This window comes from Giraffa tippelskirchi, chromosome 5 (assembly GCF_054371585.1).
Source record: "Giraffa tippelskirchi isolate mGirTip1 chromosome 5, T2T-mGirTip1v1.2.pri, whole genome shotgun sequence".
Taxonomy (NCBI): Eukaryota; Metazoa; Chordata; class Mammalia; order Artiodactyla; family Giraffidae; genus Giraffa; species Giraffa tippelskirchi.
This window is the reverse complement of record NC_137279.1, coordinates 98645167-98657180: the sequence shown is the minus strand read 5'-3', so window position 1 is coordinate 98657180 and position 12014 is coordinate 98645167. Positions and strand designations below refer to the sequence as shown.

General features: G+C 40.9%; 1 protein-coding gene across 20 annotated transcripts in view; it reads left to right on the top strand.

Moving 5' to 3' along the window:
- Nucleotides 1-2242: 2242 nt before the first annotated feature.
- Nucleotides 2243-12014, top strand: part of RPRD2 (regulation of nuclear pre-mRNA domain containing 2) — a 90639-nt gene continuing 80867 nt past the window's right edge. For 16 of the 20 annotated variants that reach the window (XM_081487795.1, XM_081487791.1, XM_081487794.1 and 13 more), the window contains exon 1: nt 2243-3030. In XM_081487795.1, coding sequence (XP_081343921.1) covers nt 2826-3030 — 205 coding nt within the window. In that variant the 5' untranslated portion in view covers nt 2243-2825. The remainder of the gene's footprint in view (nt 3031-12014) is intronic. The other 4 variants (XM_081487802.1, XM_081487800.1, XM_081487801.1 and 1 more) reach the window with 1 other exon arrangement.

Genomic DNA, 12014 nt, shown 5'->3' with positions numbered 1-12014 from the left:
GGGTTGCAAAGAGTCGGACATGACTGAGCGACTGGACTGGACTGAACTGAACTGAACTGAAAACCTTGGTGCCATATATGCCTTTTTTTTTTTTTCTTTTTCTTTTCATATTCCCCTTAAATTCATGAGCAATCCTTTGGACTCTACCTTCAAAATCTACCTAGGATCTGACACCACTTCTCTCTTTTTTTTTATTGCCACCCTAGTAGAAGCCATCATTTCCTTGTCTGGATTACTGCAATCGTTTCCTTAACTGGCTACTCTGAAGTCTATTTTCAACATAGTAACCAATATAATCTTTTAAAAAGAATGCTATGTAACTTTCTTGTTTAAAGCTGCTCTGCTTAAAAGTGTTTCAAATCTTAAAGTTAAACGCAGAAGTTCTTAGAGTGGACTTCCAGGTGCTACATGAATTCTCTCTCTTCACCTCTCAGATCTCATATTTTACTATTTGTCCCCTCTTCTTTAGTCAAACTGGCCTCCTTGTTCTTCCTCTAATATTTCAAGACATTTGTGTTTTAGGTCCTTTGCACTAGCTGTTCCTTCTGCCAGCACGCTTTTTTCTCTTCCGTCCCCCATATTTGCTTGGTTACATTGTGCTCAACATTCAGATCAAATTATCACTTTCTTCCAAAAGCCGTCCTTGATCAGCAAACTACCATTCCCTTAAGGATCACATACACACACACAGTACCCTGTCTCTCTTACCCTGCGTGGATAGAATTTATTGGTAGTGGTTTAGTCGCTAACTCATGTCCGACTCTTGCGACCCCATGAACTGTAGCCCACCAGGCTCCTCTGTCCATGGGATTCTCCAGTCAAGAATACTGGAGTACATTACCATTTCCTTCTCCAGGGATCTTCCTGACTCGGGAATCGACCCAGGAATCGAACCCTGGTCTCCTGCATTGCAGGAGAACTTATTACTCCTTGATATTTTTATGGTCTCTTGCCGATAAACTCCAGAGGAAAGGGGTTTTTGTCTGTTTTGCTGTTACCGCCCCACATCTAGAACTGTACTTGGCACAAAACACTCAACAACTTTTTGCTGGATTAACATATATGAAATGTGAGCTTGACAAAACAAGTAAACGTGAGTCTACTGTGGAGACGTGCAAGAATTAAAATACAATAATTGTATGTGCTTAGTGGAACAGACGGAGAAGGCAATGGCACCCCACTCCAGTACTCTTGCCTGGAAAATCCCATGGACGGAGGAGCCTGGTAGGCTACAGTCCATGGGGTCGCTCAGAGTCGGACACGACTGAGCGACTTCGCTTTCACTTTTCCCTTTCATGCACTGGAGAAGGAAATGGCAACCCACTCCAGTATTCTTGCCTGGAGAATCCCAGGGACGGCGGAGCCTGGTGGGCTGCCATCTATGGGGTCGCACAGAGTCGGACACGACTGAAGCGACTTAGCAGCAGCAGCAGCAGTGGAACAGAGAAGCCTCCAAATCTATCCAAAAGTTTTACATAGGCAGATGCTATTGCCTGGTTAATTTAGGTTGTGCTAATCAATATAATAGATTTCTAAGGGTTTTGTAAACTATAATGTATTATGCAATTGCGAGACTGTATCATAATTGGCGAAGGTGAATCACACCTTGTCTTTTATTGTTTCCTTTTCTCGAAAATTCTACAGGGAAAATTTTCGTTCCACGTCATTTACTTCCTCTTCCTATAATCCAAAAAGTCAACGGGCTGTGAATGGTATCGTCCAAGGGGAGTGTAAAAAATTGTTTGGTCTGGGAGTCTGCGTAGTGAATGGGTTGCCGCAACTGGCGCATGCGCACCCTCTGAGACACGGCAAGATGGCTGCTGTCTACTTTGTCGCGCGTCGGTGCCCCGAGGAGTTAGCAACGGCGCCAGCAGCGGCAGCTGCAAATGCCAGAAAATAAGTGGCCGCTGAACGGTGGGAGTTTCTCGGTCCTGTGGTGTGAGCTGGACAGCTCCAAGAGAGACACCTCGCTAGGAAGCAAAACGCGGGGTGGAGCGGTGAAGCCCCTCCCCCCAATCTCTCTTTAGTCCGACCAACTCCCTCGCCCTTCCCTCCCCGTTTTTCCTCCCAACCCGCTACTCGCTGGCCTGTCGCGCAGGCGCACAAATCATCGAAGCGCCTCCTTAGCCCTTGGGGCTTGTGGGCTTCTGCGCGCGCTTCTTCGTCTTCTCTCTTGATTGGCCAGATTGCCCCGCCATCACGCCTCCCTCTGCTTTCTAGGTTGAGAAGGAAGCAGGGGGGCGGGTCCAAGCAGCGCGTGCGCGATACTGTTGCTGTCCCTTTGCTGCTGTTGCGTTGCAAAAAAATTCCTGACTAGGTAGCCTTGGGCTTTTCTGTGCTAGAGGACCTAAAGGAGAGAGAAAGATTTCTGCAACTGAAGGGGCAGTCGGGTAGTATTTACTTTAAGATATTAACGCCCACTCTTAGAGAACTGTTGGGGAAGGGCCTTAAGCGTTGAGAGCCGAAGAGTATAAAACCATTTAATTTCCGGGCCAGACGTTTAGAAAGGCTTTGCAGGAGCTGTTTTCTGCGTAATTCTTCGTGATTGCTGACTGGTTTAAACACAATCCCTTGAACAATTCTGATAAACCTTCGAAACCCGCAGCCCCTCCTTGCAGCGTGTAGGAGCCGCCAGCGTGCCCAGCACCTGGTCCTCCCGTCCTACCTCCAGAAGAGCCTAGCGCGTGCACCATCCCCACCCCCTGGCCTCCCTCCCCACCTGCGGCTTTCACGCACTCGCAGTGATTGTTTTGCCCGCTCCCGCCGCCGTCACCGTCGCCGCCGCGGCCGCCTGAGGAGCAGCAGCGCTTGTGCAAACCGGGAAGATGGCGGCCGGCGGCGGCGGAGGCGGCAGTAAGGCCTCCTCCTCGTCGGCCTCTTCGGCAGGGGCTCTGGAGTCCTCGTTGGATCGAAAATTCCAGTCGGTAACTAACACCATGGAATCTATTCAAGGCTTGTCGTCTTGGTGTATAGAGAACAAGAAACACCACACTACTATCGTCTACCATTGGATGAAGTGGCTCCGGAGATGTGAGTGTTGGGGGTGGCCAGGGAAGGGAAGACTGGGGAATGGAAGGAAATACTGCTCGAAACGTTTAGGGTTTCCCTGTGGAGCCGCTGCATTCGGTTGGGGTTGTTCACATTAGAGCTTCAACCCAAGTGTTGCCAAACCCAGACTTATTTCTAGCCAGGATTGTTCTGAACTGTAGGAGGTTCATGATTTCTTGGATTTTATAGCCACTGACTTGGTGTGACCTTGGGCCGTTGGGCCCAATTCTGTAGAGATTTATATGTTATCTCAGAGCCTTGTGAGGTGTTGTTGTATTTACTGAACGTTCACAGAAATAGTCGCGTCCGTTTATTTCTAATAGGCCTTGATGTGTTAATCATTTCTCGTACTGCTATGGTTTAAGCAGTAGTAAATGCACCTACTTCGCGGGAATGTGCTGGACAATTCTATTTTCCACTGATCCAAAACTTGCGATGTGTAGTAAGAAGAACCTTACCTAGATGAAGAGGTAACGTGAGCGCCACATAGAGCTCAGGCGACCGACCACCTGAGAGGTTTTCCTGGACCTGTGTTTGCTGCAGTAAAATACAGGCTTCTTGAACCTGACCAGAAACAACCGTAGTCCGTATTGCCACTAATACCTTAAAATGGAAAACATATCCGTCTACTTTTCAATCAGTTCAGATACGTTTTTAAAGAATAGGAATTGGTTTCATAGGTAACCAAAACAAGGAATCAGAAGTGTGCTTTTTGAATATATACTACTCCCCCCCACCCCGAGTTAATTGCTTTTTTGTCTACTTCGATGAGTTTATTTAACTTTGCTGCTTTACTGCGGAAAAGAAGTCTATTAAATTGTCAGGAAGCATGGATTGTTTGCAGATTTCAAATCTTTAGGACGAAGGAAGTGTGGAGAAGTCATTGTTGCTTCCTATACAGAAGAGATGGTTGACCCTAAATCCCTGTGTATCTCTGAATTTTGTGTTTGTTGTTGCTGCTTGTCTATGGCTGTCACCAGTGAAACCCATCATCCAGTTATTATTCTTATTCCACTTCTGCTACTCCCTCCGTAGTGTTTTATCTGTGTTTACTTTTTTAGGGAAAGGATGGATATAACTTGCAAAATCATAGACCTCAAAACTTCAAACCATTTGTGTATAGTTATTGTTGGGAGAGATGTTTTGTGAGATTACCTATATTTACCAATAGCAGATTAAAGTTGCTTTTTTTCCAAGAGGTAAAATTAGAAAATACAGTATCAAGTACGGTACTCCTCGCTGTCAAAGACTCACATAATAAGTATCTGCTATGTGCCCAGGCCTTTTGTCATTTACAGTGTATCTAGTATCTCATTCTACCTTAAACTAACCCTAAGTAGATTTTTTAATCATTGATTTACCCATGGGGAAACTAAGGCTCAGAAATGTTAAGGAAGCTGCTAAGCTCATGGTGGAGTTGGGATTTGACTCCACCATATCAGATGACAGTGGTCACATTTAATTTTGTAAAATAACGTTTTCATGATTTTTCTTTAATGTATTTGGTCTACCAGTGGTAGCAAGCAGTGCTCAAGCTTGAGGACATATTGTTCTTAAACATATTTTTCTTCCTCTTTTAAAACATTTTCCTACCTTTGGGCTCTGATGCTTTAACCTCATTTGCAAGGATAAGTTGGTCCCTTTCCCTGCCTGTGGGGTTACATATGACAATTACAGTATATTTTTTCTAGTCAGTGATGATGAGATACACTGGAGCCAGAATTTTTCTGCCTCTACTTTTTACATTGTGCCTGAGCTTATTTCTCTTGCTGATATTTTAAGAGTGAAAAAGAATGGTTGCTCTAGGAAGACAATACTTCATTTGAAGTGCATTATGTATACTTTGTGTCGCTAAATGCTTTTTGGCTTTCTATAAACCTGATTTTTTTCCCGTTGTGGAATGGGCTTAACTTTCTAAAATGGTTAAGGGTAATTTGTAGTTGTTTTGTGTTTACATTAGTGAATGTCATCTGTCTTACTGTGAATAAAACCTTTTGAGAGAAATATTCAGGAGAGTAGTGTTAGAATTATTTTGAGTTTGGCTTCTAAATCAGTTTTAGGCAAATTTGTGCAATAGATGTCTTTGGCATTCACAGCCTTTCTGTCTATTTTCCTGATGCCACTTTTGCTTCTCTTTGTTTCTTTTGGCATCTGTTCTTTAGTAATTTATATTTAGACCTCAGTGTGAATTTAAGCAACTGTATAACTCTTCCTGAGATATTTTCGTTTTATCCTTTATTTCATAATGTATATTAAGAGACTTTAGTTCACTTTAAAGGAAATAATTTTGGGAGCTCTTGGTGGCCTCGTGGTTAGGATTCTGAGCTTTCACTGCCATGACCCAGGTTCAGTCTTCAGTTGGGGAACTGAGATCCTGAAAGCCACACAGTATGGCCAAAAAATAAATAAACAGAAATAAAGAAAATAATTTATTAGAGAAGGCAAATAGTCTTCCTGAAGACACACTCCATGGTGGGTTTTACCAATTTTATTCAGGCTTGTTTTAATTTGTTTGACCCTTCCACTGCTATCATTTTCCAAAAGTGATCTTTCTGTAGCATGAACCCATGTCATTTCTGTGCTTTAAAATCCTCCAGTGATATTCCATTGCAACAGGCTTAAGAGTTAACTTCTTTTACTACAGGTAAAAAGGTCTGCATGTTCTTACACTATCTGCCCTGCCTACTACTTCTCAGGCTTCTTCCATTGCTGTCTTCTCATCATTTTAGATCCAAGCTCAGGTATTACTTCCTCAGAAAGGTCTTCCATAATGATCTTATTTTAAGTGGTTTCAGTTGAATTCTATCATATCACTTTCTTTTTCATTTTATGAAATTACGTTATTTTTTGTATGTTTGTTGTCTATGTTATTTCACCAGGGCTATGTCTTCTTTGCTGCTGTATCCCAAGCAACTAGAACAGTGTTTGGCACACAATAAGTAATCAGTAGATATTTGCCAATATAATTTTGTGAAATAGTTAATCAAGAACTTGAATGGTTTTAATTTCTGTGTATCAGAAGGCCACATTTATAATTTAGTAAAAGAAATAATAGATATGGTTGTTTACAGTTTCAAAATGTGGCTCTTGCATAGGCTTGATGTGCAATATGACTATTGTCATTTCTATATTTCATTCATCCCTCCCAGTTTTAATGTAAAATGGAAATCAGTATGGAAAAGTAGAAAAATACAGACTTTAGAGTAGACATAGGTTCAAATCGTAATTCCATCAGTTAATAACCTGGGTGATTCTATGCATAGTACTTAAGTTGTGAGCCCCAATTTCTTATTTGTGAGTAGAGAGAATTATCTCTCATAGGCTTGTTGTCTAGATTTAAGAAGATATAATGCATGTATTTTAGTATAGGTCCTAGCATATAGAAATACGTTCAGATTATTTATGATGATGACAGTGATGATGTAGTTAGTCTTAAGGTCCTGACTATTCAAAATAATTACTCTGTTTTAGGAATGGTGCCGAAAACTATATACTTGGTCGGGGCAGATGATTTGAGCCAGCCTTTCTGTAGTGAATTAGCAAGTTCTCTGAAAAAGTAGTAGGAAAAAATGGAATATGTTGTGTTCATGATATCTCCACGATGTTTTGCTTCCAACCATTGAATGGGTTGGTCTGTTTTAGAAGGTGTGTGAGAATTTAAGTGAGTTTTTTAAGAAAAGGGAGATATAGGAAAGTAGAATCATTTGTAGAACAGAAAAATCTGTTAAGATTTCCTTTTAGCTGTTTTTGATACGAACTTTAAATACAAAATTAGAAAAGTAATGACACCTCCCCCCCACTGATCACCCCACTTCAGTACTTTTCCTTTTTTTTTTTTTTAAATTATTTATTTATTTGACCGCACCAGGTATTCGTTGAAGCATATGGGATCTAGTTCCCTGACCAGGGATTGAACCCAGGGCCCCTGCATTGGGAGCACAGAGGCTTAGCCACTGGACCACCAGGGAAGTCCCAGTAGTTATCCTTTTAAGGGCCGATCTTTTTTCTCCTATCCGCTTTACTTCCCTCCCTCCCATTTGAAACAAATCTCAGTACAATCTGGTATTTTGTCCACAAGAGAAACTGTCATATAAATATGGACTGGGAAAAAATGTTTTTCTTCATACAGGATTAATTTGTTACAGAGAATTTGCAAAGTGCAATTACTAGTTTTGATGTATGGCAATGGTTTCTCGAATCCTTGGGTGAACCATGAAGATGGTAGTTTTCTAGCTCACTTTTATCAAGTGGTTATTATGTGCCAGGTACTGCTCCAAGCATTTTACATACAGTAATTCGTTCAGTCCTCACAATTCTTTGAAGTAGGTATTATTATGATTCCCATTTTACAGATGGGAAAACAGAGGCACTGAGAGGTTGAGTAGCTTGCCCAAGGTTAGAGAGCTAATAAGTGATGGATCCAGGATTCAACCCAGGCATTCTTGATTTAGAGCATACACTCACACTCATAGCCACTGTACTAGTCTTTCTTATATTTTCTACAATGTGGAAAACCTTTGATAACTTGCCTATTTATTCATTATTAGGCCGGATTAACTAGAATGTCTAGGTCTTGAAGCTTTACGGGGTTTGTTTGTTTTTATTTTTGCTTTCTGTGGGAAAACTGATTATCTTGTATAGATTTGAAGTTCTGATAGTCATTTATAATTTTAAAAAAAGGGGGAAACAAAGCTGAACATGTTAGGCAATAAAACTGTCTACTTGATAGAAATCTCTAAATGTTAGGTGATTTTAGATTAAATAATAGGAGTTTTTGGTGGTAGAAAGTTTAGGGTACCACACTGGTAGTTCCACTGGTCAGTGGAGAGTGAAGTCTGTAATCTTATATTTGATATTCCGTAAATCTGAGGATCTGGAACTATTTTCTGCGGCTCTGGTATCTGAAATGTAGCTGTTCCTTTAACTGTTTACTTTTCTTATAATTCATCCTTTGTAACAGGTATGTTGGTCAAGCGTATAGAGTATAACAATACTGCCATAGGCACATGGTTTTTTAATCACGTATCACATGTGTACAAATGTAAGTGGACGTGGTACAGATTCTTAAAGTTTCAAGATGAATTTTGCTTATAAATTCCTATATTCAGTGCTTTTAGCAGTTCTTTATTGGATACCTACTGTGCCAGAAACTGGGGATATAGAAGGTGAACAAAATGGAGAAAAATGTTTGCCCTCTCAGAGCTTATACTCGCAAGGAGAGACAAGCAGCAGACAAACAATGTTAAATACGTTAGAAGGTAAAAAATACTAGGAGTGCTGTAGAGAACGGAGAAGGCAATGGCACCCCACTCCAGTACTCTTGCCTGGAAAATCCCATGGACGGAGGAGCCTGGTAGGCTACAGTCCATGGGGTCGCTAAGAGTCAGACACGACTGAGCGACTTCACTTTCACTTTTCCCTTTCATGCACTGGAGAAGGAAATGGCAATCCACTCCAGTATTCTTGCCTGGAGAATCCCAGGGACGGCGGAGCCTGATGGGCTGCCGTCTATGGGGTCACACAGAGTCGGACACGACTGAAGCGACTTAGCAGCAGCAGCAGCTGTAGAGAAATATAAAGCAGGGAAAGGGAATACAGAGTGTTCAGTTCAGTTTAGTCACTCAGTTGTGTTCGATTCTTTGCGACCCCATGGACTGCAGCACAACAGGCTTCCCTGTCCATCACCAACTCCCAGAGCTTACTCAAACTCATGTCCATTGAGGCGGTGATGCCATCCGACCATCTCATCCTCTGTCATCCCCTTCTCCTCCCACCTTCGATCTTTCCCAGCATCAGGGTCTTTTTCAATGAATCAGTTCTTTGCATCAGGTGGCCGAAGTATTGGAGTCTCAGTTTCAGCATCAGTCCTTCCAATGAATATTCAGGACTGACTTCCTTTAGGATGAACTAATTGGATCTCCTTGCAGTCCAAGGGACTCTCAAGAGTCTTCTCCAACACCACAGTTCAAAAGCATCAATTCTTTGGTGCTCAGGTTTCTTCGTAGTCTAACTCTCATATCCATACATGACTACTGGAAAAAATGTAGCTTTGACTAGACGGACCTTTGTTGGCAAAGTAATGTCTCTGCTTTTTAATATGCTGTCTAGGTTGGTCATAGCTTTTCTTCCAAGAAGTAAGCGTCTTTTAATTTCATGGCTGCAGTCACCATCTGCAGTGATTTTGGAGCCCCCAAAAATAAAGTCAGTCACTGTTTCCATGGTTTCCCCACCTATTTGCCATGAAGTGGTGGGACTGGATGCCATGGTCTCAGTTTTCTGAATGTTGAATTTTAAGTCAGCTTTGTCACTCTCCTCTTTCACTTTCATCAAGAGGCTCTTTAGTCCTTCTTAGCTTTCTGCCATAAGGGTGGTGTCATCTGCGTATCTGAGGTTATTGATATTTCTCCCAACAATCTTGATTCCAGCTTATGCTTCATCAACCCAGTATTTTGCATGATGTACTCTGCATATAAGTTAAATAAGCAGGGTGACAGTATAGAGCCTTGATGTACTCCTTTCCTGATTTGGAACCAGTCTGTTGTTCCCTGTCCATTTCTAACTGTTGCTTGTTGACCTGCATACAGATTTCTCAGGAGGCAGATAAGGTGGTCTGGCATTCCCATCTCTCTCAGAATTTTCCACAGTTTGTTGTGATCCACACAGTCAAAGGCTTTGGCATAGTCAATAAAGCAGAAGTAGATGTTTTTCTGGAACTCTCTTGCTTTTCAGTGATCCAACGGATGTTGGCAATTTGATCTCTGGTCCCTCTGCCTTTTCTAAATCCAACTTGAGCATCTGTAAGTTCACAGTTCACACACTGTTGAAGCCTGGCTTGGAGAATTTTGAGCATTACTTTGCTAGCGTGTGAGATGAGTGCAATTGTACGGTAGTTTGAACACTCTACAGGAATTTAAATTAGGTGTAAGGGAAGGCCTCACTGAAAATGTGACATTTGAGCAGGAAGATGAGGCACTATAAACAATATAGAGATGAGTGTGAGGGGAGAACAAAAACACAAAGGTCTTGAGGTTATTGTGTGCCTGGTGAGTTTAGGAACAGCAGGGAAGCTTTTGTGACTGGAAAGAAGTAGAGAAAGAGAGGATTAGCAGATGAACTCAGATTTTGGTGGGAAATATAACAGGAGGGACAGGTCACAATTTTATAGGCATCCTTAGGCTTTTATTTTTAATGAGATGGGAAACTATTTGAGCAAAGGAGTGATGTGAACTGATTTCTGTTTTTAAAATATCATTCTAATTGCTGCATAAACATGGATGCCAGTAGGTGGCTGTGGTAGTAGTCCTGGAATAAAATATTGGTGGGTTTTGGACCAGGTTGTGAAAGAAATAAAAAGTAGTTTAATTCTGGATTTGTTTTGAGAATAGATGCAATCGGGGCTCTAAATGAATTAAATGTGTAATCAAGAATGAGTGTTGTTTTTTTTCCCTGAGTGACTAGAAAGAGTTAACGTTTATTGACAGACTTCACTCATTTAAAATGTACAATTCATTCACTTATTTCAGTGTATTCACAAAGTTGTGTGACAGTCACCACGGGGTGTCTGTTGAGTATGTAAATTGTCTTTAGAGACAGCCTGGAAGAGATGTGCTAGGAAGTAAGTGTAGATAGAGAAGTCAGTGTAGTAAGTTAGGGTAGTAAGTATAGATAGAGAAGAGGTCCAGAGAGAAGGCTCTAGGGCATTCCAGTGTTTTAGATGTCTCTTTCTCCTAAGTTGGTGTTTTGTGTTACTGGCTTTGGTTCTTTTTGAAGTTAGGGGTAAACTAACTTTCAGCTCCCCGAAGAAGTAATAAATCTATTTTGATCTCTTTCATGTTTCTACTCTTGGGTTGGGCTACACAGCACTTCTGGATCAGTTAGGCATTAGGTCTATTATAATTCCCAATTGTAAAGTTATTGCATAATCAGTCTTCTCCCTGCCCTTTGGATATCTTGGTCACCTTTTCTTCCTTCCACTATCCTCCTTTCATAGAGATGTAGATAATTTCCGTGTTTTCTGACAGTGTTTCAAAGCATGAACTACCTTAATTATACACCTAATTATTATAATGATGTGTACTAAATGAGCCTTTTTATGTGTATTAAGAGACTTTACAACCAGTTGTTTCAGTCTTCATTTAGCTGCTTTGTCTCTCAAATGCTGAAGGGTAGTATTATATACATGACCCTAGGTAGATTTAAAACAGTATGTAAAACATAATTTTGTTATGCATCCTATAGTAAGCTAAAATGTTAAAATTATGTAGCAAATAAACATTTCCATAACTCAGAGTGTGAAACACTATTGACATACTTCAAGTAATTTTGTGATGTGGAAATACCTAGAAAATTCCATTGGAAATTTTCATTTCTGGTGGAAAATTACTAATACTAACATTTCCTTAAACAGGCCACCCCCCAAATCACAGTTTTGTTGGTAGAGAAGGAGTTGAGTGTATGTATGTGTGTAATTTTTTTGAGAGTGAAGACTCACTGATTTTATTTTAGTGATTTGGCTTCCTGCCTTTCATAAACTAATAAGTAATAGTTGCATCCAAACTTCTTTTTCTCCTAAGCTTTTGTCATTCAGTTACTATCTTTTCTCTCTCTTTTCTGCCCCACTTTTCTCATGTTTAGTGTTTTATAGCAGTACTTTAAGAAGTCCTAAGGGTATATTTTGAGTTCGTTGTTTTAAATTTTCAGCTGAGAACTGAGAATGTGTAAGGGTTGTGTTTTTGTTTGTTTAACATGAGGTTTTTTATTTTTATTTATTTATTTTTAAGATTTTTTGGATGTAGACCATTTTTTAATTAATCAATTTTAGACTGTGCTGGGTCTTTGTTGCTGCACCAGGGCTTTTTCTAGTTGCAGAGAGCAGGGTCTCCTGTTCTTGTGCTGCGCTGACCTCAGTAGCTCCAAGGCATGTGGAATCTTCCCAGACCAGGAATCAAACCCGCGTCCCCTGCGTT